At 45.6% G+C, this 27,414-nt stretch overlaps 1 protein-coding gene across 6 annotated transcripts in view; it reads left to right on the top strand.

The window, feature by feature from the left end:
- The first annotated feature begins 11,376 nt into the window (after window positions 1-11,376).
- The window catches only part of ANKRD44 (ankyrin repeat domain 44), a 147,846-nt gene continuing 131,808 nt past the window's right edge, over window positions 11,377-27,414 (top strand). For 5 of the 6 annotated variants that reach the window (XM_054209512.1, XM_054209506.1, XM_054209507.1 and 2 more), the window contains exon 1: window positions 13,384-13,511. In XM_054209512.1, the coding sequence (XP_054065487.1) occupies window positions 13,485-13,511 (27 nt within the window). In that variant the 5' untranslated portion in view covers window positions 13,384-13,484. Of the gene's footprint in view, window positions 11,661-13,383; window positions 13,512-27,414 lie in introns of those variants that run through there. The other variant, XM_054209508.1, reaches the window with a different exon arrangement.

Here is a 27,414-nt window from a genome sequence, read left to right on the forward strand (position 1 = left end):
GATTGTAATCTTTCCCCCCAAAGGAATTAACATGCATCGGATTGTAATACTTCTGTTACCATTGCAAATCATCTCTCTGTAAACACACGCAGTCCTTTTATTTATTCTCCCCTATATCAGGAGTGCGTGTTCTTTCCATTGATACACGAAAGTTGTAACCCTCGACCCCACTCGATTCATCTTTTAACACCCCAATTGATGAGCAATTGTTTTTAACTTTTTATTTCAAACGTGGTTTAGCTTGTTCAATTTTATCTTTTTTAACTCCCATGGTTTTCCTCTTTAACTGGATCATTTTCTTGTTATATCACATCCATTTTATACAGCTTAAAACCAAAATAAAACTCCAGGTCTCCTAATCAAGCTGGTAGTCCTGGACTTTGCCTGAAGTACCTGCTATCGCCGTGTTTAGCTCAAGTGCTTCTTGTTTACCCCAGAAAAAATTTCCTGAGGACGGAGAGTTAAAGTCTGGATCCTTGGTCCAATGTTACATAAAGTAAGGGTCTTAACAAGCAAACAGCTTTGCTTTGCCCTTTTAGTTTAGGGTTAAAATGTGGAACTGCCTAGCACACCTTGTGTGTTGTGTTGTCAAAAGTTTGATTTACATGCTTGAAATCTTAACGTGTTTTAATAGTGATTAACGTGTAATAGTGGGTACTGGGGTTTCCTGCCCTGCCAAAAGATTTGCTCAGTGACTCCATTGCTACACTTTTCTGCAAAACAGAAGGTGTGACACTTAGTATCAGTTCATGGAAACCAGTCTGGGGGGAGTCAAAGGGATCTTAAAATAAATTAGAGGACAGTTGTTACCTTTTTCCAAGAGGTGGTGTCAGAATAGAAGAGGCACTGGCTAAAGCATTGGTCACAGAAAGAGAAGGAAAATGTATTTGGCATACAAATAATTAATTTTATCTGCTGTTCTCTTGCACTTTATCTGTGTGTACATTGTATGTAGTTACTTTGTGAAGTTTTCTTTTTTCAGAGATTGGTACTGGGACTGGTGCTGTCTTAACATCTTTGTCAGCGACATGAACAGTGGGATTGAGGGCACCCTCAAGACGTTTGCTGACAACACCAAGCTGTGTGGAGTGGTCAACGCGCTGGAGGGAAGGGATGCCATCCAGAGGGACCTGGACAGGCTTGAGAGGTGGGCCCGTGCGAACATCATGAAGTTCAACTAGGCCAAGTGCAATGTCCCGGACATGGGTCAGGACAATCCCAGGCACAAATACAGGCTGGGAGGAGAATGGCTTGAGAGCAGCCCTGAGGAGAAGGACTTGAGGGTGTTGGTTGATGAGAAGCTCAACATGAGCTGGCAATGTGTGCTCTCAGCCCAGAAAGCCAACTGTATCCCGGGCTGCATCAAAAGAAGCGTGGCCAGCAGGTCAAGGGAGGGGATTCTGCCCCCTACTCCGCTCTCGTGAGACCCCACCTGGAGTACTGTGTCCAGCTCTGGGCCCCCAACATAAGAAAGACACGGACCAGTTGGAATGAGTCCAGAGGAGGACCACGAAAATGATCAGAGGGCTGGAGCACCTCTGCTATGAGGACAGGCTGAGAGAGATGGGGTTGTTCAGCCTGGAGAAGAAAAGGCTCCAAGGAGATCTTATAGCAGCCTTCCAATACCTAAAAGGGGCCTATAGGAGAGATGGAGAGGGACTCTTTATGAGGGAGTGTAGTGACAGGACAAGGGGTAACAGTTTCAAACTGAAAGAGGGGAGATTTACGTTAGATATTAGGAAGAAATTCTTTACTGAGACACTGGAACAGGTTGCCCAGAGAAGCTGTCAATGCCCCATCACTGGAAGTGTTCAAGGCCAGGCTGGATGGGGCTTTGAGCAGCCTGGTCTAGTGGGAGGTGTTCCTGCCCAGGGCAGGGGGGTTGAAACTAGATGATCTTTAAGGTCCCTTCCAACCCAAACCATTCTATGATTCCGTTTCATTTTTAACTACTGTATATCCCTGAAAGGTTTTAACCCCAGTTTCTAAAAGGCTGTATCTGTGGGAAAAAGGCGTTTATACTGGGGAAACAATGGGATCGGTGCTAGTTTTAGGGCCTGCAGGAATGAGTGCCAGGGTCTTACCTTTGAGGAGACCAGGAGACACATAGGTCTGCAAGCTACGACTGATCTGGTAAATCCACTCTAAATCCTGTGAGAGTCACTTGAGGCCACCCAGCTGCCTGGGCTCAAGCACTCAGGCTGTGTGCAGCGAGGGAGTGCTGTGCCATCAGTGCTTGCAATCCCCTCCTCTTCCTTCTTCTGATTCTATTGAAGTGGACTGATCTGTTTTATTCTTCCTCATATTCAAGCAGCCTAAGAAATATTACAATTTGGTAGCTGTTGAGAATTTAAACATTTACATCTGGGCTAGATTATTGCAAGGCACGTTTAGAGCGTGGATTCTCCCCAGCAGTCTGCCCACAGGAAGACATCCGAGCGCCCAGCTGGTGCTATTTACTATGGCAGAACAAGGCTTTCCACCCTTCAGGAGGCAGGTTCCCTTCTCTTTCCAGGAGCTGGATGCGTCTCATTGCTGTGATAAGAATGGTTCTTAGTGTTTCTTTTTTCATATCGGCTAAACTGAGTTGCTGGAGTGAACTCGGGCCATCTGTCCTGATGCCGGAAAGGAAGAGTACAGCCTGCTGTCAGCTATCTTAAGCTGCCAGCAAATCAGCAGTGTGACATGGAGGACTTAGTAAGGAGTCTCTCGCTGAATTGCAGACCATCGTGATTGAAACCAGCCTGCCCTACTTGGCATACTGCTTCAAGATGTTGCTGTTGAGCGGGGACCATTCTAGTAATACAGGCGTAGCTTTTCCTGCCTCTCTGACCGTGTCCTCCTTCCCACTTCCACGTAAGTGGGTTTGAATCCATAACGTACTGTTTGGAAAATTAGTTTCCTGCATAGTCAACACAGAAAGTCACGGCATCTCTGAAATACTGTGCTGAAACATGTTGTTTCCTGCACTAAAGGAACTGCAAAACCTGCCAGGAAGTACTGCGTGATAGGGGTGTGATTTGTAACATGTTATTTATTGTAAGTACTAGTTAACTTCTGCCGTGGCTGGACAATAGAGTTAAGATGTTAATGCATTAGTAAATCATTAATTAGTACTAGCATACAAGCACAAACTTGTTCTTAATGTGAAGTAAACAATCAAAAAGTTATATGCTGATACATTCACACGGTTTCCTTTTGAGAGAGAAAGGAATGAGTTCTGACCTTGCTGTTCCCCAGAGGTGTAGGTTTGGCATTTCTGAACTCCAACATTCATCTCATATACCTGAACACTGGCTGCTTCGTGGCGCTGTTTTTCTACCAGCAAGGTGGTTTTTTTGTTCTCGCTGTGCTCTGGGATTTAGGGAATTAGAGAGGAGTAAGGCAGCTGTACCATAAGCTTAGAAGCTCATTTCTGACCCGCTTTATTCTTGTAGCTGTATCTGTGATAATGTCACTATTAACATCTCCAGACATAATCTGGAGCACAGCCATTGACCCAGTCTTCTGATCTTGCAAGAGGATCAGGAAGACATCTGCGCTCATGCAGAGTCTTACAAATGTCCTTGAGGTATCATGCAAGTGCAGGGCCCATCTGTATGGGCTGAATCCATAGATTTTTATCTTTGGACCAGGCACGTGTGCTGAGCATTATTTATTCCATCCTTTGCTAAGTCAAAATATTGTGAAAAACGCATGTTTAAGAATATACAATGCCAAAAGATCTTTAACTTTTTTGTATTCTGCATAAGTAAAGGGTACTTCACATTATTGTTTAAAAATATATAGCAGGTATTCACATTGTATGACCTCTAAAGGCTTCTACAGTGAAAGACAAATCCATTTAAAAGGGATTTGAATACACCGCAACAGCGTTACTCAATCTTGGAGTCATGACTTTCCTCTCGGATACCTTGTTCCATCTCACATAAATAGCGGGCAGGCTCCTCCTTTCTCGGAGAGAAAGTAGGGTTTAGTTGGAAACACTTCATATTTTAGTCTGTTAGATCATTTTTGTTTGTTTATTGAAGATTCTTAGCAGTTCTTACCCACAGAGGCTGGGTTTTGGTAAAGAACGTGCAAGTTGAACTGATGTTGATGTTTGTGAGTTAGAGCGAGGTCACATGCTATCCAAAAACCCAGTACAAATAAAACCGGTCAACCACAGGATCTTCCTATTCGTGGCGCTTTCTGCATAGGCTTCGCCAGTGTCCGTACACGCTGTGGACGTTCCTAGGGTGCGTTGTGCAGGCAGTATGGCCATCAGGCAGGTTGTTATAATTTCACCAGCATCATTGCAGTTAAGGACAGATTCCTGCCTCTCTACTCTGTTCCTCTCCACCCACTATAGGGCTTTAAGAGACATTCCTGATCTAAAGAAATTATTTTATTGCCCTCCCAGGAACACAATAAGCCCCTGTCAAAAGAATCAGTTGTTTATTCTGATGAATGTATGTAATTATTAAAAACAGAACAACCTCTTGGAGAAATGGAACTTCCATCAAAATCTTACAAAATTCTCCTTCCATTACCTTGTTTGGAAATGAAAAGGGGTTGGGGTAGAGAATGCTTTGTTTTCTTTTTCTTTGGAAACATCCTTATTTGGCATCTGTAAAGCATTTACATTCCCTACTTCTGGATCAAAGTCCTTTCATGGCTCATGTTACTTATTTCCTTCTTTAACTGAAGCACAGAAAGAAAAATGGATTTTTCCTCCCTCAGGCTTACAGTATAAACTCTTGTAAAAAGTCAAATCCCAGTTTTTAGCAACGAAGTAGTGAGAACGGGGATTAAAATGTCTCAAAATGTATAATCTGAGGATCCGCCACCACCCACTTCAGAATGAACGCTCTCAGTAAACGCAAGTCTCTACAGTGGTTCTGAAGCATGTAAGGTAAAATTTCGTAAAACTAAACTAAGGTAACTTTGCTGCTGGACTTCCTTTGTTTCTCATGTTCCAAAGGTTTGCACTCTTTAGGGAAGGAACTTTGTCCTCTTCAGCCTGTGTAGCGGCTAGTACTGTTGGCCAAGTATTGGGATACAAACTGCAGTTGGACTAAACGCTAGAACTGTTAGAAGCAAAACACTGTTTTCTTTTATTGTAGGGGTGGCAGGATGAAATTTGGGGTTGGTGGAATTATTTTCTGATAGAAGAACAAGAAACTCCTGTGAATCAGCTATGACACACAATCTTGTTTTAAATTTGAAGGAGAGTGTAGATAGTTTTGTTTCTGAATGCAGAACAAACTTTTCCCAAGCCTGCCCCTCCCGTTGATTCTGTGCCCCACAGAGCTTGGTGTTTCTGCTTATTTTCAGAGCTGTGCTGGCTATTCCTCTGGCTTTCTGCCTTTTGTAGACACATGGAACTGAGCCCCATCGCCCCCTTACATTTGCAGACAAGTTTCGAGGCTGTGGCCTGTGACTGTGAGTATTGGCTCTCTGCTGTTTCCAAGCATTGCTGCAGCAAAAGGGGATATAATGGTCATTTCTGATTTATCTTCTAGGAAGAATTTGGATGTCTATCAGTTTTAGCATGGCCTGTGATGATCCAACTAGCTTGAGGTAAGCCAGTACCATAATATATGTATCCTTTGTTCCCCCAGCCTGGTTCTCTTGAAAACAAATCATAAATTCTCATCTATATGTTAGTGTATTCAGATTTTTTAATTGGTTTACTTCACAGACCTTAATTCTGTAAAGTTCTAGTCTAGTGTTCCCTTTATGTAAGGGAATATACGCTACTGCATAGCAGGTTTTATCTTTAACCATAAGGCTGATCTGTTTCCATTAGCTTTCATCCTGCAGATCTGAACTTAATCCAGACTTCCAACATTCCTCCAAAAATGACGTTACTGACACCCTCTGTCACATCTTTCTCCCCACAGAGCTCTTGGCCACGTAACTTCCCTTATGGAAGGGAGAAGACTTCCCTTTGGATAGTGAGCTAAACCCTAACGTTAGAGAGAAAACCACCACAGCGCTGCTCTCTCCTTGGTGGCGACTGCGTGTTAGTTGCCGTGTGCTCCCACACCCCTTCTAACTAAACACAACTTCAGGGATGGGATTTCTTTCTTTGTGTGACTTGAAAAAATGAAATCTCTTGCTGGCCTTTGGGCACTGTGAAAAATATAGTTGAGTTTGGGGAAGGAATGTGCTAGCAAAACAGTCCCAAATTTTATGTGGGTCTTAGATCTGGTGTTGGACTCATTAGGTCCTGGCAGAGGCTCAGACATAGGCCCTTTCTTCTTATCTGCACACTGAGAATGGATTGATAAGGATTCCTACCTAATTTAGCTCGTACAATGCTCCTCACTTCCAAGACTGCGACCTTGGATAACTGACCTGATTGTTCCTTTCCAAAATTGTTCCGCTTCGGCTGATAGATTTCAACACTGCTAGTATGCATCTGTTGGTGTCCCAATGGCTGGACCTAGTACCAGACAGAAGTGAAGATTATGCAGATGCGGAAAAGCAAAAAGACCAAGGACATGAAATCTTCTTATATTAAAATAATGATGATGTCCTGATGCAACTGAGATTAAAATTTGGTATTTTATATTAGCGCGTCATTTCAATGATTTGATCTTGAGGATAAAAGTAAAAAAGAGACTTCAAAGCTAGGGATTACAAATAACTAATTGCTATAGGTTATTCAGGTGAAGTGAGTATATAAAGAGAGGTCGGTGTAGTGTCCCTTTGAACTATCAGTGATACCTTTCTAAGGAGTATGGCTTATTAGATAAACGCAACTTGTATAATTACCTGGTGTTGCGCTTGGAGGGGGTACACAGGATGTTTCAATGTAACAGGAATCCCAACCCCTGGAGACCACTTGCTGAATTCTTTAAAGGTCAGGCATACTTCAAAATGTAAATCAGTGGAAAATTTAGATGAAAAATAATACTTCAAAGCTGGTGAATCACTTCAGACCATGAGTACTGGAAGATACTGCTTTTAAAGTCCAAAGACACTTGCCCTGTGTTGGGGGGGTGAGGGTGGGTGGGACTGGAATCCTTTAAACTCATATATACTTACACTATGCATGAGGAAGACCTAAACATACTTCTTATGTCTTCTCTTTTCTCTCCATGTTTCCCCTAGAAGATTAATGACATAGGAGATTTAAGATATTGTATATACCCATAAATGGAATAGGGCTGAGAACAGAAAATTTAAATACTGAACTTTTCTTTTACTAATTTGGTTTTGCGCATCCTTTTTTTTTTTTTTCCTCATTTATTTTTCTTCTTTTTAGCTCCAGTACTTTAGCACTAGTTTTTATAGAGTGTCTGTTTCCAGATTCTACAGCCAGGCCGTCAGCTCCGTGGTGCAGTGAAGTGTCCAATGTGACGGGGGTTTTTTTGTGTGTTGGGTTTTTTTGTGTTGCAGGTTTTTGGTTTTGGGTTTTTTTTAGTGTCTGTTGTAAAAGTTAAAGCAGAATCAGATAACTTGGTATTTTTCAGGAAGGAAGGACAAGGAGATAAAAGTAAAAACCTCAAACAAACAGCAAAATAACCCAGACCATTCTGGCCCTCGTTATGCGATACAAGGCAGTAAAAAGCTTAGGCTTTTTCTTCCCACTTGTCCTGTCCTTACTGCCTCATGTGAAACCTTGTCCGAAGCCCGTAGAAATCAACGTGTCTTTCTACTGACTTATCTGGTTTCTAAACCGAGCACTGGGCTACGTGACAAATGGCTGAAAATTTTGTTGCAGTCTCTTGTCAGGAAAGGTAAGGATAGATATGTATTTGCACAGGCCACCAACACATTGCTTTAAGAACTGAAGTCAGCCTAATGCTTACCACTGTCAGTGAAATCTTCCTCTCTTGCGGAGACATATTTCTAAACTGGTGTAATCAGAAAGGAGTTAACCCAATTTAGCCTCTCTAGTTGTCATCTGCTTTAATTCCTCCCCTGTTTTCAGTACCTGGTACTAGTTACGTGGACATCTGCAAGAGAGGCGCCACCTAAGACCAACTGTAAGAACACCTTAACATATGGGGGAGTGTTTATTCCTTTTTGGTTAATACAGCAGAAGGCTGCAATAGTTACGATTTCAACTTCAAGTTCAAAATTTTCAGTTGCATCCTGTGTCTAAGCCTCTCTGTGCATTAACTACCTGGCTGCAGAAGTATAATCAAAAAGTATTTGAAATGAGAGGAGGCCTGTGTCTGGATAACAGGAGGTGATGCTGAGGTCTCCTCTTCTCCCCTCTCTGCCCTTATCAGTGGATTGATTAATTTTGTTTGATTTCCGCCCCTCCCGTGAAACAAGTAGATCTAGGAGGAAAATTAACTTAATGAGATAAAAAGAATCTCCCTTGGCGGGGGCGGGGACAGATTGGGACACACACACTGACACGGAAATCTGCCTTGTGAAAATAAATCATACTAAAATAAAAGGGAGAAGACTATGAGGGGGCAATGACAAGCACCTTGAAGCATTTTCTGAGGTGACCGTCCCCCTCCTACCCCCCAATCGCCCTGTGTGCTGTAGCAGTGCAGGAGGGGGAGATGGTGACAGCAATAATTAGTTACCGTCTCTGGTGTTTCGCTTGCCTGGTCTCCTGCTGTGGCCCGTGCTTGCCCTTCTATTTCAAATTCACCCAGCTCTGTATGTTTTTGCTTGTTCCCACCACTGCAGTCTCATAATGGTGCTTATACATCACTCTCATCTGACTCCCACCGAGTCCGTAAGGGGGAAGAAAGCACAGCAGGATGTTTATGTGCTGCTGTTAGAGGAGAGGCAACAGGTAGAGACCAGGGGCATGCTAGACAGTGAAGCCATCAGAAATGGTTAGAGATAACAAATGTCTCTTCCTCCATCAGTCCTGTCTTTTGTCTGTGCTCGACAGTGGCAAACAAACACTGCTAAGGAATATGCTGACTGTATTTATTTTAGCTTTCTTCACCAGGCAGGAGCCAAACACACGTCTAGGAGCAATTGCACCCTCCATCTGCGAGTGATCATCCTGCCTAAATACAGCAGCAGACCTGACTTTGGAGAGCAAACCGGGGCCGAGCCCTTCCCCTGCCCCTGCTGTTCAGCTGTGCAGGCAGAGCGGGAGCAGGGAGAGGAGGGTGTTTGGTGCAGACTTTTGGCTGCCTTGAAGTGACCACATCCTGTCAGGCTGCGGAAACACCAGACTAATGCAGAGAGCTGTCTGTCTGAGTGCTTGTGGGGATCCAGCAGATAATTTGCAGACACGTTTGCATTGCTGCAGGAGGAACAGTGGTGCAGGGAGAACTCCTGCCCTTGCTCCTGCGCTCGGTCTCTTCGCCTGCTTCCCACCCACGTCCCGGTTCTCTGTAGCATTTAAGTGCAGTGTGAATGGATTTATTTCAATGGGGTTGCTTTCTTTCCCTCTGGTGCAGCTCCCAGATATTGTTTTCCTGATGCCGCACGGGAAGACCGAGTCTGTTATGGCAGAGTAACGCTCAGAGCAGCAGCCGGTGACCTTTACCTGAGGTCCTTCCCCAGCCATGTCAGCATCCCATGCCTCACAAGGTGGGAGAATTTCCTTGTAAAGCAGGCAGCCAGGCACCACGAGACCAGGTTGCTCACCCAGCACCATGCAGGAATGCTGTGGCACAAGAGAAAATTGACAGTGAGTCTCTCAAGACAGTGCCCAAACTAAGCCTTGCAATATTGCACCGCATGAAAGTGACGTGTGAGACCTTAACAAAGGGCAGATCGTTTATGATGATGCTTAAGTTCTGTTGAAGTCACATGCTTAAATCGAAGCGTGCCTGGGAGTTTTGCTGAGCCCAAGTGGGTATAAGAATGCCAAGTGCTTTCCTGACACAAAATCCAAATGAGGAAGTGTCTCATGCGCGTATGACTGCTAATAGCAAATGGCGTTCATCCAGTTTCAGATGGAACTGGAGGAACTTTGGTTTTGCCAGGGACAAAAAATAAAAAAAAAAAAAGCAGAGGCCTATTATAGTGGGCCAGTATCCTGCAGAGCCTATTGCGTTGTGGCCAGAAGATCAAGAAATCTCGATATGGGCAGCTGCAAAATATTTGGGGCAGTTCTGTTCTTCATTGCTGTTGGCCAGAAATTGCTTAAGTGCTAAAGTTCAAGGCTTCGTATTCCTATTTTGCTTTTTAAAATCTGTAATGGGAGGGGTGTCTGTGTTTCTATTTCATAGAACAGTTCAACTGGATGCACAGGATCCTCTGAGGATTGGGCATGGGTCAGTCAGGAAGAAATGCACCAGCCATCCTTAGAGGGTTTCTTTCCACTTCCTTCTCAGCAGCTCAGTGTAGCCCTAGGGCTTTTTCCTTTCCAAACACAGCTTTAATCCAAGATGACAATATCTGGCAAGCTCAAGCATATTCTCATTAAAGCTGTTGCACACCTGTTTTGATGATACCTGTTAATATCTCAGCATGGAAAGTCAACAAAATGCTACAGGTTTGAGAGTTGCAGGTATGACCATTACTTGAAAACTTAGCTCTGGATACTAATGTCTCTGTGCCTCTTCTTCCCAAAAAGAGGCAGTTGAGCATACTGCATCATTTCATGTGATAATGTGCTATGGAATTACTCTTAGGTACCAGTGAGGGCTAGGAAGTTGTTGGATAAAATAGCTCAGAAAAGAGGGTTGATTCTGCATGGTAAGTCAGAAGCCTGTAACATAATTGTGCTATTTTGTGAACAGGAGAGGAGGACGTGGTACTTCCAAAGCAATCTTGGACTCCTTTACTGTGATTGTAGCACTGTGACTAATCTTGGCAGTTCATGCAAATGGCACTTCAAATGGATAGTGTAAACATAATTGTAAGGACCTCTCTAAACTGAGTGCTGCCCTGTTAATATGGGATGTGAACACTCTCTGTTGTCCTGCGTGCCCCAGGGGGACCTTCCCAAGGAGCCCATCGTAGATGCTTGATCCTCCCAGACACCATCCTGTGGGGCCTAGGAAAGAGAGACTGGCATGAGACTGCTTGTTGGGAGCAAAAAACTTCAGAAAAATATTTTAACAATGGCTTGCCTCTAGCCCAATTGTTTATTTCCAAGGAACTGGGCTCCTACTGCATCAGCAGATTTCCATTCTAATGGCATACTGTCAGCTTAGCCCCCTGACAGGAGATTGTCGGGGTCACAAAGAAGATACAAGGGTTTGTACCAGATTCCTAGATCAGAAAGTGAAGGGAGCACAGAGCAAACCTGAAAAATCATTTTCCTTATGTATCCATCAAGTTTAACTGCAGGGAAAATGCTATGGTGAATGCTAAATCCTTGGAAACAGGCCTTTACAAAGGACTTTCCTTATACAGACCTTTCCTTATAATGCTGAAAGTTCCCTCCATTTTCCCCTCTTCCTTTTTTTTTTTCTTTTTTTTTTCTTGCTTGCTCTCAGCTGGAAGCTAACTTCTGCTTACTTCTGACCTCCGTGTGGTAAGCGTTGTTTCAGCAGAGCCTGGGAGCGGACTGTCAAAGCAGAATTTCTGGATTGAATCAGTGGGACACCGAAAGTCTCTGGCGCATGGTGCATGGCAGCGCAGGGCTGCCAAGTGCCCTTCTCAGCGCCTGGTTTGACACAGCAAATCTGCTGGTGCAAGCGTAATGCTTCTAGCAGTTCTGGCGTGACGAAGACCATAAGGGGTGAAGATATTAAAAAGAAAAACTACCTGAGTTCATACATTCTTAACAGGTACTGGATTCTGTCTTGCTGCTTTTTAATTGTTTTTCTTTAAATGACTGATTTATATTAATACTGTTTTTCCGTTAAGACCCCTTTAAAACAGATGGAGTCAAAATGTGTTGTAACTTGTATGTTATTTTTAATCCCCATTTATAATGATGCCTCAGAAGCTTGAAACCAACATCTGTTTCCTTCTTGGATTGGTTTTCTTCCACAGAAGACACTTCCCCTTTTTTTTTTCTGAACTACTTAAAGTCACCCTGTTTTTAACTACTTAAAGTCACCCTGTTTTTAACTACTTAAAGTCACCCCGTTCTGTAATCAAGGGTTGAAAAGTCATAAATCACAGTCATAACGGATGCGTCGTGGGGTACAGCAGCTTGCTACTGCAGAATCTAACTTGTGTGGAAATACCTGGCCTCTTTGCGCAGCACAGGGGAGGGGAAGAGCGAATCTTCAATGCTTTGCTCTTCAGTTACGTGTCCTTGGAAAAACGTAATTACCCTCATTACCTTCAGTGTGTTTGTAACTCCTGCTGCTGTGTATTGTGCCAATGATTTTAATTGAATCACATGCTTCAGGGAGTCAGCTTGTCAAGTCTGAGGGGCAAGAATTTACCCCTTCATGTTTTCTTTTTCTTCCTTTTTTTCCCTTTCTTTGTGTGCTTGGCTGTGCAGTCTTGCTCTGGTGCTCGAGTCCCGCTGACAGCCAGAGCTGAGGATGGAACTGAAGTTTCCCCAAGTTAAGCTCGACAGGAACATTGGATGATGCTCGTTTTCCTCTGCAGCACGGGGCAGAGACTTTGCGCAGCTTGTTTGCTTGCTTGTTTAAAAAGAGGTACAGTTTATCTGATGTCATTGAAAAGTGAAATAACATATTGAGTATGGAGAGACTTTGACTTGGCAGGACTTATCCGATTCTTGCAAGGCAGCTGTTAAAACCGTATAACCTAAAAAGAGGTAAAAAAACAACCCCAAAAGACTCTTGACAGTTGCGCCTGTTTGGTGGGATTTGACAAACAGTTTCTCAGCATACGCGCGCACACATGGAAGAGGGGACAGGCAAAGGCCTCGGCTTCCCCTTTTACAGGGGTTTAGAACAGCACGTTCCCCGCTGTCCCTCAGCGTGGTGGGAACCCAAGTGGGCCTGGAGAGCCCGGTCCTCACGGGCGTGAAGCCCCACATGCCTGCAGCCCCGCCGGGCAGCCCCCCCTGACGCGGGGACGGGGCTACCACGGCCTCCCGCGGCGGCAGCCGGTCTGGCGGGGCTACCACCGCCGCCCTGAGGGTCCGCGGGGCGCTCGGCTTTCGGTTCCCTCCGTCTCCACACCGGCAGCCGCCAGGCCCTCCGCGGCGTGCGGCAGGTGCCCCCGGGGGCCCCTCCACTACGCCACGGGCCGGGCGGCCGGTCAGGGCCGGGGCGCGGGGCGGGTCCGGGCGGCGGGGCAGGCCCGGCCTGGGGCGGTGCCGCCCCTCACCCCGTCCGCCGCCGCCCCTGGCGCTTGCCCGGCGGGGCGGGGGGCGGCGAGAGCCCCCGGGGCGGCCCTGCTCTCCGCTCGGCTCCGCGGGGCTCCGGCACCGGCCGCCGGCGCGAACAAAGGCGGCGGCGGCAGGCGGCGGTGGCGGCGCGGACCGTGCGAGGCAGCCCGTCCACCCCTGCTTCCTGGGCCGGGCCGGGCCGGGCTGGGCTGGGCGAGGCGAGGCGGCCTCCGCGCCCCCGCCCCGCCCCGCCGGCGCGGAGCGGAGCCGCCGCCGCCGCAGCAACAGCGCCTGTCGCGGGGCGCGCTCGCCGCCCGTCGCAGGAGCTGCATGTGCGCGGGAGGAGCGGCGGAGGATGGCGGTGCTCAAGCTCGCCGACCAGGTGGGCGCCGCGGGGTGGGCGGGAGCGGGGGCGGCGGGTTCTCCCTCAGCTTCAGCCTGCCGCGGCAGCGCAGCCCCGGCCCGGCTCCGCGTTGTGCCGGTGGAGGCCCGGCGGAGAACCGCAGCTGGGCGAGGCGGGGGGGGCCCTGTAGCGGAGGCGACCGCGCTGGGAGAAGCGCGATCCCCCCTTCCCCGGGGGGGGTTCGCCGTGTGGTGCCGGCTCCCCGCCGCCCCCCGCCCGCCCGGCTGCCGCAGATGCGCTTCTCCTTCCCCTCCCGGCGGACATTGTCTCTGCCCGCCCAGGCGGCGTGTGCGGGCGGCCGGGGGCGCGGGGCCGGGGCCGGGCGGGAGGCAGTGGCCGCCGCCGGAGCTCGCCCGTCCCCCGCCGAGCGGGCCGCCGTCGCCCCGCCGTCCTCGGTGGCATCCTGACAGCTCCCGTCGGCGGGGCGGGAGGGCAGCGCACGCCGGCTCGTTTGGAAAGGCCTCTCGGCTCTGCTTCGCCTTCCTTGGGATTTCTCCCACGTCTCGTGGCCGTGCCATACGTGTAAATTATTTTTCCTGTCACCTTTTCACTTAGGAAGTGCCCGTTCGGTTTAGCTGTCGCCATTGTTTGCAGGCTGCTAGGAAAAAACATGGTATTAAACCCTTAGATTGTGTTAAATTTAGCAGTGGGCAGGCAGCTGTAATCGGTATTAAGTATTTCTTATCGCTGGTAGTTAAAAGCATTTAAAAATATTTACTAAATTGATATTATGGCTCCCACATCCTGATTTATCCACATACTCTACCAACTGTTACACACTTTGCGTGCTTTAATCTGCTATTTTTAATTTAATGTGGTCTGCCTGTGATCTGCAGCGTGGGTGTCCTGCAAGCCTCAGACCTTCCTGTTGGGTTCAGGAGGGCTGTCTGCAGCCAGCCCCTCTCCAGATACCCCATACTTACAGATCCCAAACCTTGCTCACAGACTATTTAGGCTTTTCTAAGAAAATCTTCCACGTGCAGAAAGCCACAACATAGCATGATTAAAAGAGTTCTGGAAGAAAAAAAAAGGATAAAGCCGCTTCTAAAGTAAAAGCGGCACTGTGTGACCAGGCACAGTCTATAACACGTTCTTGCGTGTAACAGAAGGCAGTACTTGTGGGCTATCTCCTGACATGTCCCTTGAATATTCTAATCTTTAGATGTGGTGCTTATCACTGGCAAAGAAAATATTTCACAGCACAAGGCTTCCCTACCTAGTGGTGCACTGGCTGGGTCTCATAAATAAGGAGATTTGTGTAGAATCTGTGTATTAAAAATCCAAACAGCAAGCATCAATATTAGAAATGCATACATTACAGGGGACCGAAATTGTACCATTGCAACCATGTTTTTTACATGTTTAATGAAGCCCCTGAATTTACTGCCTTTGCTGAAATCTTGCAAGGATTTCGCTTCAGTGGCAAGTCAAAACAGATTTAAGTCAAGTGGATCACGTCTTGTTGAAGTCCGTATTGCTATAAAACACATAAACAATGTAGGCCGTTGTCTTAGCGTTCTCCCTTCTCTTCTGAGAACTCTCAAAGCTGAGGGACGAGGCACCTTAGGGCTGCCATTGTGCCCCTGCCGTCCGCCTGCTTTGGGGATGCTCAAAAAATTGATGGATGCTCGTGATGGTTCCTGGTCAGGCTGTGACCTGGGAGATGATACGACAGGCTGATAGTTTTTCTTTGTGAGTACGTGTCCTCTGTCATTTACGAGGGGATATGTTGGTCTGCCTATACTCATCCTACTGGATCTCTTTTGATTTTCTTCAGTTTCTTCACCAGATATTTTTCTTTCACTTCTGAGAGACAGGAGGAGGGGGAGGATACGTTCAAAGCTGGCCGTGGTGCTTCCTCTTAAACCGGGTGCAGAAGTTTATGTGTGCCTCTTTCTGTGTATTTGGTGCCGTTGCTGGTGGAGCCTCGCTGACCTGCAGCCCGAGCAGTTCTAGCTGGGGCTGTGCAACCTGCAGCAGCAGCTCTGTGTGCCTCAGGCCAAGCCGTACATCAGGTTTGAGGAGCGCTGTCCCCAGGCTGGCCCACCTCTGACTAAAAGAGATGCGGTAGCAGCAGCCCCACATGTTTATAAACAGATCCAGGCAAAACAGAGGTGAAGCTGGGACAAGGAATGATGTGCCTGGGAAGATTTGCATTCCTGTAACAACTCCTGCCTGTGCTCAGACTCGCTGAGGCTGTGGGAGCAGGCTCCTCCCAGGTTTCTTCCTGCTCTTAAGGATCGAGGCAATTGTGGCAGCGATAACTTGCAGCAATTCAGGAAACCATTTCCTTTTGCTTAAACACCAGAGGCCACTGTGATTTCTGTAGCACGTGCTTTCCTCTGGATCCATGACTTTCTTGACCAGTGAGGAAAGCTTCCTGTAGGAGAAGACTAGAGAACCCTCATGCTAAGAGTTTAAATGTGCATTTCTTTAAGTAACCTGTTGCCTTCTCGCCTCCATTCTTGGCTTCTCTTACCAACCGCATCTAACAGCAGAGTGTTCAGACAGATGAGAAATTAATCACATGGTTTCTCTACGGGCTTTGAGGACAGACAGACTTCCATTATTGCTTCTTTTTTGACATAGCTGAAAGGTGCTAAGGTATTGCTAGGTATTGCTGTGCTTAATCCTTCAAAGAGATTGTCGGTACTTTTGGCTGCATTCACTCCTTAGGCAGGAGAGCTTAGTTTAAGAGTTTTGCATTAGTGTAGATTACTTGAATTTACTTCCAGCGATGGTAATTGCCAGCTTATCAGTTGGGCCACAAGAAACCCTTAAATCATTTAACCATAGGAAGTGTATTCTACCACCATTTGTTTCTGCACTTATTTCTTCCAGGCCTTCCTTTCTTCAGCTAGCGGCTACCTGCCACTAGCCATTTTTAACTAAATGTTAAGCTGAAAACAACCTAAGATAATTCATAAAACTTAAATTAAATGCCTAGGATTGTAATCTTTGTAGTGGTGTGTCTGGGCGGTTGTAAATGTTCTGATGCTCTAAATATTTCAGCTGTCGTTTACAAATATTGCAAAACTTACTCTAAATCTTAAAACTTCTATCCATTTTTTTACCAGTGAATGTTGATAACAGCAAGCATGGAAATTGCTTTAAAGACTGAAAAAAATACAGTTTTTCAATTTTCAGAGTTATTGCTGTGGTGTTCCCTATCCAGTTTATTGGTTGTACCTTTTCGGTTTTGATGAGCGTTGGTATTTTGTATTACGTGGGGGTGCAGTTGTATGTGATAAAAGCCTTTGCATTTAAGCTAGAGCTTGGAAGGAGCAGAGGATGAGTGCTTCAACAAGTGGGTGGCCAGAGTTGCGTTCCGGTGTGCGTTGCGCTGACACAGCTTGAGGCTGGCGATGCATATGACAGGACGTGTGCTGTGCCCCTCGGGTGCTGTTGGAGGAAACCTGCTTGATGCAGCTCTTCATTCCTTCCTGTATTTTTGAGTTGCCATTCCCTCCTTCTCACGAGTATCCTTTCCCCTTCGCCAAAGCTGTCTACGAGTGAAAGCATCAGTTGGTTTTTGACGTTTGTGGTTGTTTTTTGAGGAGCCGTCGTTGCCTGGACCCACCTCTCTCCTGTCCTCTGAGGAACCGGCAGATGCAGGCTGCTTCCTGCCGCCGCTCTCCCTGCCCGCCGCCTGCAGTGCTTTGCACGGCTTATTCTTCATACTTGCACTGAGTAACTTGGTTTCTTGAGAACTGTTTGTTTGCCACTTGCAAACTTTTCAAGAGAAAGCCTGTTAGTCAAAGTCCTGCTGAGTGTGCTTTTAATCGTGAGGGTTTCCATTGATGGTTCTGGGCAGCAAACACAGACAATTGCTCCTGTCAGTGCTCTGTTGAGAGGGTAAAATATCTCAAAATATTTCTCTATGTAAACTTGTGTGAATTAGCTTTTGGAAAATTATTTTGGAAGAACCTAAGCTTCTGTAGTGTCTCCATCTCATTTCCAGGCTTGTCTTGGCAGCTGAGGCCCTCCTCGCAGGACCGCCAGCAGTGCCCGTGGGCCTGCAGGTTGTCTCTGTGGCTAGCTCCGTCCTCTTCATCCCGTTTAAAGCCAAGGAAGCTGCTTGGTGCATGACTGTGTTTGATTTGGGGTGCCAGCCCTCTGTGCAGGTCAGGTTGCCTTCGGGCACCTCGTCCCGAGTGCGCCCATCATGCTGTGTTGGAGGCAGTGACGGTCGGAGCGGCTCCTGTGTGGGGACCTCCTGCTTCTTGGTGTCTGTCAGAGGCTGACGCAAGCTCTCCCCTCTTGATTATAGTTACGCACGTTTGCAGGGGAAACATATCGTTCTGTCTTTGAAAGACACTGAGAATGTTTTCTGTAAACAAAAGTAATATCAGAAGTTGCAGAGAGGCGAAGCCTCTTTTAAGAGAGCTACTTTTAAGAGAAGTAGTGCTTAGTGTTTTTATGCCTGTACTGCTGAATTCAGGGGGAAGCTTGCTGTAGATCTGGGACAGACACAGGCTCCATCCGGCCTTGACCCAGTGCACCTGGGGGTCAAAATTTACTGTGACTTCAGGTCCTGTGTGTGTACAAAACAACAAAATTATTTTTAGGCTACCCTTACAAGCATGCATATGCATGCACAAGGGTAATGAAGCCCAGATAAATGGTTAGTGTGTGCACTTAGGCTGCTATTAACTGCAAAACCTCATCCTGTCTCCTGGTATTCTGCCTGTTGTCCTTGATTGCTGAGAGTAATGTGGTGTGACTAGAACTGAAAGGACTATTTCTCTCCCTCCCTTTCCCAAATGTTTTCCTGGGTTTGACGGTTCTCCGCTGACCATCAGGATCCTTCATAGAGAAACAGCATTAAACAAATGTTTAAATAATTTTAAACAGATGTCAAAGATCATAAAAATCGGCTGGGCAAAGGCTGGACTTGCGTCTGAATACACTTAAAACCAAAATGAATACAACATTAACAAATAATCTCCTAACAAAGCTGATTAAATTTCCAAATGATGGTGTATCTTCAACTTATTTCAGAATTATTCGATTCACAGGGCTATTTTTCTGTATATCCTTTCTCTCTGACAAGTAAAAGCATCTGAGAAGATGCCCCTGAATCTGCTGTATAAAATAGGAGTAATGAACCTGTGCCCCGAGGCCGCAGGCAACCCACGGGTTAATTTCGTGTGGCATGAAGTCCTGCGATTCCTCCCTTCCTCATATTATTGCCAGATAATACTAAGGTGTCTATTAATTTGCAGGCTGCCAAGTGTTTTTGAAAGGGCTCACAGCAAGGAAGAGATAATCTGTTTTTGTACAAAATACTCAGGTAGCCGAAAGACAAAGGTAACTGTGGAAAAGGAAGAAGGAGGAATTTACCCACAAGAGTGTTTCTCTCTTCTTTCTTGTGAAATGAAAATGTGATTGGACCAAAATAACTCCACGGTGGGAGCCACTGGCTTTCTAGAGCTGTGACGTTCCTGGGCACGACAAACACAGTGTGAGGTATGGCTCCATGCGTTTCAAAATAAGGTAAAAACTTTGGAAAAAATGGGAAGTACCAGCATTCCTGCCCTTGTTCAGATCTGTGGGAATGATGGTCGCTGCCGTCTGGTACAGATGGGTCCTGAGCTCTGACACGTTTCATTGTCTCGTCCTATTCAGAGGAGAGGGGAAAAAAAACAACCTTTGAGTTGCCAAAGAGAGCAAGATACAGGCTTGAAAAGGAAGCTGCTTGCTTTTTTTGGTCATGGCTTCTGCAAGAAGTATCGCTTTCTGATCGTTTCTTAGCTTGTTTCAAGGTAAACAAGAAGTGCTTTCATCAGGGGAATTTCTGGAGTCGCGTAGCATGCTCAAGTCTGTCATAGATATTTCTTTAGCAGAGAAATCCTCCAGAACTTTGCTGTTCGGTAATACTGTGAGGGTTTTGCAGTGGTTGCAGCTAAATGCCTGGGCTGTTTTGAGGGGGTGTGTGCCTGTCATGTTAGGATGTTAGTTTTCTTGAATCACAGATGGCATCCAGCAGAACTCACCCTCCTGTGCTCACTCGAGGTGTGGTATTTTATCCCTGCATGACAAGTGCCTCATGACCTCTCCCTGATCATCTCTTAAATGAAGATGTGGTTGTCATGACTACGTTTAGTAGAGAGATAAATGTTCTTCCCAGCTTGGGCCCTTGTGTAACGGCTTGGTTTGGGCAAGGTGGTATTTTTATCTGGATACTTGCTGAAGGGTGGGCAGATGATTTCTGTGACCCAGGAATAAAAGTGCCCAAGCTGGAGCTGGCTGGTTGCTGAATGTTGTCTTGGGGGCAAATCCCTGAAGCCAGCAAATAAAACTTTTACAGGTTGTTTCTAGAGGTCTGGGTGCAGCTGATCCACTTGTTCATTGCTGGAGAGGCAGAAACTCCAGGACGTGGTCCCGGCAGGAAGGATCTCCCCATGCTGGCCTGGTGCTCTGCGGTGTGCTCACCCGGAGGAGCTGGGCCAAGTGCCTTCTCCCCTTCCTAAAGCTGTCCCCCCGATCAGAAGAGCTCTGGTTGTTGCATTTTCAGCTGTTTCCGTTTTAAAATTAACAGGTTTTTTTTTTTTTTTCCAGAAGTACATATCTGACATTTGTCACTTTTTTTTGTTAGCTGGAAAGCTTGGGCTGGAAAGTTCCCACAGCTGCCGTTTGTGGCTTCAGCTTTGTTTTAATTGCTGCGCTAGAAACATGTAGCAACGTGCTGTTGGAGCCCTTCAGCCCGGTGATGGGTGGGAATCAAAGCATTACGAAATTACATTTAAAGGGGGGAAATTATTTTGCAGTTTTATCCAAGGATTTGAGGTCATTATTGAAGTTTGCAAGGAGTCGGTCAACAAATTACAGCATTTAGTTGTGGCTAGGTAATTGTGACATTCTGAAAAAGTATGTGCTTTTTTTGATGACAGACATTTGCATTTTTTTTGCTTTTGGGGTAAGAAAAAGTCTTCCCTGGCTGCAGATGTTCAACCAAAAATGGAGGCTTTTTAATACACTTCTGCCAGGCAGCGCTGACCTTCCTAGCCTAACACAGGCTTGTCTGGTTGGTGTTACGAGCTGGTTTGATGTACGGACATGCATTTTTGTGCCAGAATTCTTTGTAATGGCTTGCTTTCTTATTTTAAAAAGAGTACTTGGGGAGAATGCCCTCGCAAAGCCCCTGCTTCCTCCTGGCAGCTGGTGCTGCTCCGTCTTTATGAGGAAGTAAGCAAAACCATGATGGTTGACTTCTGCACATGGTCTTAACAGATGTACCTGACGGCATCTATTTACTGAGCTAAGGCTGTAGCTTTTTTGCATGAAGGAGCTTGTTTCTTATGAAAACACCTTGTACTACTGAATTATGTATGTGTAGGATTGCTCTAAGGGCCACATGTTGATATCCTCAATGACATAGAAAGTCTGCAAATAATTGCTACTGATGAATAATTTGCTGTTTAAACATTACCACTTCTTTTCTGGCATGTTTTATGATCTCATTATATGACCTGGTTTTTTCCCATCTTTCAGCCTTTGTCATTTTACAGACTTGTTGTTTGATCGAATGTCTTTTGTCCATGAAAAAGCTTTTAGCAAAATAGTTGTTTGGGACCTACCGAGTTGCATACCTCTAACTGATGTCTCTGTCAACAAAGTATTACCAGCAGTAGAGAGTGTGTAACTTGAAGAAATTTAATAGTAAAAATGTAAAAATCAAGTATTGCTGTCTGCAATATATAAACTGAAGAGAACTCAGCACTCAGCTGCACCATTAGATGCACAAGCTTTCACATTCTAAATATGATCAAATAATTTCTGGGAAAGGAAACTAGTGTGGACATTAATAAGCTTTTATATGCATTTCATCATTAATAATGTAGGCAGTACCGTTCAGATGGAGAACATAACATGTTTTATTATAGTGTCATTTTAACATGATAGGCTCTTTGCCTTTCCAAGGTGAAAGTTTGCCTTCTGAAATCTCATCCTCAGATGAAGTTTTGCTTTTGGGTGCATTGAATCTAGACCAACTTTGCAGGAATATGAGGAAGCTGCGTTGTATTTATAGTAACACACTGGTAGCAGCACCTGTGTTTCTGAGTTTCTATGCATAAAGTTAATTTTTTCCATAGTTATAACAGACAAAGGTGGACAACACGCCTTTTTCACTAGTGTTTTCATTCTCCCCTTCTTAGGTGTCTTTTTATAAAGGTTGTTGCTTTTCTCTGTGAGCTTTTTAGTCTTCTGTGCAATAAAGCAGCATCGCAGGGCCATGCCTGTGCCGTTGGGTCCATGGGCCACCAAGTTGGAGCTGATGTCTCTGCCTGAGCCAGCCCGCTTGCCGTGTGAGCTGGTGCCAGCAGGGAACCTGTCATTTTTTTAAGCTAAAAGCCTGCAGTATTATCTGGTAAAACACTGATTTGTTCAGTGTGGTCTTTAGTTGTTTAACATGCCGAGGGTGAAAAATGAGAGAACAAAGGCCTGAATTACCCCATATTGTCTTTGTGCTTCCAGCTGCTTTAATGTGCTTCCCAATGCGACACGCAGCATTTATCTCCAATTTAAAATCAAGAGAGGGACTTATTTAGTCATTGACTCCAGGAACATTTCCAAAGGGCTCTACCAACCAAGTAAACTTTGTCTGCCAGATCCTGCAACCATTATTTGAACGGAGCGTGCTTAGGTGAGTGATTCTGCTGCATCCCGCCCAGCATGAGTAAAGTCTAGTGTGAGGAGATGTCTTTGTTTTAATGTAATCAAGCACTGATCCTTTAGGTATATGCATAATCCTGCTCCTCTGTTAGGAGATGTGCCCCTGCTTCTGGTGGGGTTTTCTGCAGATGGAGCCTGTGGCTCGGATACCCTTGGATGAAGGCAAATGTGAGATTTTAAGAAGCTGCCAAGGTGGCTTGAGAGGCGGGGAGGGAACAGCTGCCCTTCAGGGCAGAGGCAGAGAGTGTGAGGGATGCTAGGAGGAGGCAGAGGAGGAGGCAGGAAAGGTGTAGCCAGAGGTGCAGCGCTGCTGCTGGATGGCACTGTCAGGAGAAGGCGGTCATTATCCCAGTTTGCAGTGGGAGAACCGGGATGCAGAGAAACTCGTGTGACTGAGGTCAGGCTGAGAAAGGGAGCCGGTGACAGAGCAAGAGCTGAATCCTGATTTCCCTCTTTCAGTGGCTGATTCACAGTGGTGCCCTTCCTCCCTGCAAGTTGTTTTAACGCTGTTTACCATGGGGACTGATGCCAATCTTATGATGTTGCAAGACGAGAAATGAACGGTGGCATGCAGTTTCATAGCACAGCGTTAAATTCAATGAACATGTAGTTTATTTAGATATTTGTTTTTTAAAGTGTAAAATCAGCATTGCTGCTGCTTAAGAGAAAGTGCTCTGTTAAGAAATGGTTTTTAGGTCACCTGGTAGGTAAAGGCTTATTCTGGATGATGGCAGTGGGTGGTTGTCTTTGGTCACTAATTCTGTGTCATAGGCTTAGCGTTGTATTCTGGCAGTGCAAACGGTAAAAGTGAGATCAGCCAGTTGTGTGTCAAGGCCACTTGTTTAGACTAAATGTCCTCATAATCCAGGACTGTGACTCTTGGCCACAGAGCACACACACGGAGCTGGGTGGGTTCAGAGAAATGGAGGTAGCCTCTCAAATACGAAAACTTACTGTCAGTGGATCAGGTGGAGCCCTTTGCATATGTTCACACAAGGTCCATTTCATGTCAGGCTGAAACTGAGCAGTCTTCTCACAAAGTTTTGTTTATTGCATGTAAATATTATACACATATAATCTAGTTTCTAATTAGAAAAGGGTGCTCCTTTTAGAAGCATTTTCATGAAGACTGGCAAATTTGTGCATCACCCCTGCTACCCAGAGGAGTGTTATTCTTCTCTGCAGCTGGGTGCAAATGAAGCTGAACAGATTTGTCCTCCTCCCCAGAGAAGGGTAAGACTAGCTCACACAGCCGCGTAGCCTCTATCGCCAGGGAGCTGGACGTGAGTCTCTGAGGATGTGACCACTGTTGGTGGGGAGATTGCACAGCCTGGGAGTGCCCATGTACCCCAGCTTTGTGGGTGCAGTTACCTGGGGTGTCTGGTTACCGTCGGCCTCGCTGTTAGCCTCTTCCTACAGGCATAGGCACAGCTTTCACATTAATCAGGGATTGCTTTTAGGATCTCCTGGTTCCTTTTCCTGGGTAGAGTTTGCATATCTTTACTGGGTTTTTATGACTGCTTCTTGCCCTCCAAGGCAGGTATGTAATTTACCAGCGAGCTGCCTGGAAAAGGAGACACAAATGACAGCAAACCACAGAGCAGGCACGTGATCTTCAGCTCTTCGTGTTCCCGCAGGGCCAGCTGAAGGCAACTCCAGACAACTGTCTGAAAAGCCTTGTGTGACTCCTTAGAGATGACTCTGTGCAGACACATGGTCCCCAGCCCTTTAGAAGAGGTCTTTAAAGAGTGCTGCACACTTTCAGACAGTTGTCTGGAGAATTCTTTGGTTGACTCTGTTGTAGGGACAAAAATTAAAAGGAGGTGGACAAGGAGGCTAATTCAGTGCTTTAAGCTTTACTCCTTTATATTGCACCTCCAAAAAGCTCTAGCACAGAGCAAGCTTTCACCTAGGCCTCTACAGCTGCCTGTCCATTACCAGCAAAAAGGGAAGGCTCTGACCCATAGAAGTAACGAAATCTCTTTATGTGTTATCTGGCCCTGTGCGATTGTTGAACTGTTCAGGGTCTGCTGGGTTGAATTGCACTGCTGCTTGCTGGGATATCGGAGCATCAAAAATAAGTGCTTCATCCATGTGGATGCAATCCCAGGAATAACGTTGCATTTGAGAAAGAGTGATTGTTTCATTCCTGACACTGCTTCTGTTAGTGTATTTTGTTTGCTTTCAAGCAGTAGGCTTGGAGAGAAAGCAGTCCAGATTTCTGCCTATTTTTAACAAAGTGTTCAGCTAATACGTGAATTGAACCTTGAACACACGCAGTAATAATTTTAAGCCACAGTAGATGTTTCGCCAATAAGGTAATTCTCTCTACAGAGGGATAAACAGCGTGCTCAGCCAGAAGAGAGCTTGGTTGCTTGTGCCTTACCGCCTAAGTTCACGCACATTGTATTCCCTGTAGAGTTGTGCTGGTCCCTGGTGTTTGTAGCATGACAAGTGGAATCAATGTAAAAGCCATCTCTCTGCCGAGGTCTGCCTTAAACGAGTTTAAAAACCAGCCAGACCTAGTTTATGCTGCCCATGCCTCTCTTTCTGGAAACACGTTGTTGAAGAAAAGGTTTGCATTACTGACAAGCCCTTAGAGGGCAGTTAAAACTGTCTGCAGAAATATAAATAGGAGGGGCTTTACTCAGCTGGGGGCACAGGTGAGGAGCAAGGGTCTGTTCCCCGGTGGACTCCTGGGTCTCAATGTTCTCCCTACCTGTGTGACAGAGTCAGCCTTGGGACGCTGTCTCTGGTTTCTTGCTGTCCCACCAGGCCAGGCCTGGGCGCTGACCTGCCTCCAGATGGGGGCGACCACCATGGGTTGGTTAAAGCCGGTGTAGCTTTATTGGCAGTGACCGCCCAGGCCCTTGTTCCTGGGAAGGGGATACATCTGAGCAAGGCATTTTCTTCCCCATCCTTAGGATTAGGGATGCAACCTGTGAGCTTCTTTCTTTCACAGTGGGGATCCGCTTTGTTCTGCTGCCAGCCCTTTCCCTAAACAGAGGCTAACCCTGGATTTAAAGATCCCAGAAGGGACAAAGGAGTTCAAGTGTCTTTTTGATCTTTGTTGCTACCCCGAGGCGAAGTTAGATCATTTGCTGTGAGCTGATCTCAGTTGGGCTTGGAAATTTACTGAAGCAGCTACTCCAAAATAACTATTCTGCATAGGTATTTTGGTGTGGGCGCTCATATTCTTGCATAAGAATGTCTTTTGCTAGTCTGTCTTAATGCACCATGGAAGTAGAATAACTGCTGACTAATTATTCAAGAATAGCTCTTTTGGTAAATGTCTGAGCACAGAAAAGCCCCACTACAAAGAATAAAGACACCCCCCATCCCACTGTGATTCGAAAGAGGAGGTTCTTCCCAAGGTATTAAAATAGTTCTGTTCATTCATGGCTGTTTAGAAAAGAACATACCAGTGGTAAGTTTTATGGTGCATGACTTAAAACATTTCATATTAATTAACAAACAAGTACCAATTAATTTTATGTTATGATGCTTAAGGAGTAGACTGCAAGGAATGGTATTTAGCTGTGGCTGTTTGGCAATTATGACCTTGTATATAATAACAGACTCAATAAATTCTTGATGTGAGAGAGCATCATTAATCAACACAGAGTTAATTAACTGTGCTGCTCACACAGGAAGCGCTGCACAGAACTGTCTGGATCTCTGTAGTGCTACAGGCTGAAAATGTTTGATTTGTCTGATCCCTGGCTTGTTCCCACAGAATTTTCCCTCAAAACTGATGCTAAAGAGGGAGCAACGTTCCCTGTAGGTGAGTGGGCTCCGCACACTGGTCCCACAGGTCATTTCCTTCTGCATCGCTGATGCTCTGGCAGACCTTAGCTGTGTCACTGTGTCACTTAGGCTTTCTGTCACCTTCATGGAGAAGGTGGAAGCAAGCCCTTGGAGGAGTGTTGGAGTACTAGAAATATAAAGAGCTCTTGCAACAATGATTTTGGTCAGGTTAATCCTATAGGACTGCCCAGGAAATTAGGAATCGTTGTGATAAGAGTTATACTCACCAGCTCGCATTTAGACTTTATACAGGATTTTTTTCTCTTTTGTTTGGGTTTTTTTTTTTTTAATAGTTTGAAAGGTAGGCCAAAAAGGGGAAAATGAACAAGATTCGTCATAGCTTCAGAGAGAAAAGCATTCCGTCTCTGTACCTCTCACCCCTCTATACTCCAAATAGATCTTGTCATTTTCCGGAATATGTGATGCTTAGAAGCATGAAATGGGCTCGGCCTTTCAAAGTGACACTGACCATCATTTTGTTGCTTTGTTTTATTGTTGGCTCAGCGTGCATATTAATGTGAAGGACGGATTTCTAACCTGGGACTGCACATTTTTAATCATCTGGTTTACCAGCTTTTTGATGTCCTTTGAACCACTTTCATATCTGTGGTCGCTGTAGACTGTGTCATGGAAGAATTCAAAGTGTGAGCCATGGGAGTGCTTTAAGCTTTGCAACAACAATGCCCAGAAACAGCCAATTTGGAGAGTTCGAGCGGCTCCAATATGAGAGAAATGAGAGAAGGCAACTGGGTCTTGTTTTCTTACTGCTGGTACGTACAGCCTTCTGAGTTAGAAGATTTCGTATGCCCTGTTTTTATTCTTGAGGTTAATTTAACTTAGAGGTATAGCAGAAATGCTTTTCTTTCTTTCTTTTCTTTTTTTTTTTTTAAGATAAGTGCAGTTAAGTGTAATCCTTCCTCTTCTTCCTTCTTTCTGCCACCTGGGCTATTAGTCTTAATTACAGAGTCCCATTTAGTAAATCACTAATACAAGAGTGGCTTTGTATACTGCCACAAGATACGGTGACCAAATAGGGCCGGAAATAGAAGAGCAAAAAATTTATAGTCTGAATCTTACTCTTCCTCTGCCTTGCTGTGGCTGAAAATGTATTGCCTATTAATGGCTACTTTTATTGATAGAACATTTTTAGGGCTAGGAGACTTCAAAGATTTTAACTGCTCTTTACATTTTTATGCAACGATCTCTTGCTTTGAGTAGTGAAGGAAGTGTTTTACTTGCCTGCTCTGTCTACTGAGACAAATGGTTTTCTCATATTCACCCTCGTTTATAAAGTGTAATGGAATGCCCTTAACAGTTTATGACGATGAACTAATTATGGGGGCCTGGGAGTGGGGAAGGGAGGGAGAGAGGAAGAGGTTTTCATTTTAGATCTCAAGGC

This window comes from Rissa tridactyla, chromosome 7 (genome assembly GCF_028500815.1).
Source record: "Rissa tridactyla isolate bRisTri1 chromosome 7, bRisTri1.patW.cur.20221130, whole genome shotgun sequence".
In the NCBI taxonomy this organism is placed as follows: domain Eukaryota; kingdom Metazoa; phylum Chordata; class Aves; order Charadriiformes; family Laridae; genus Rissa; species Rissa tridactyla.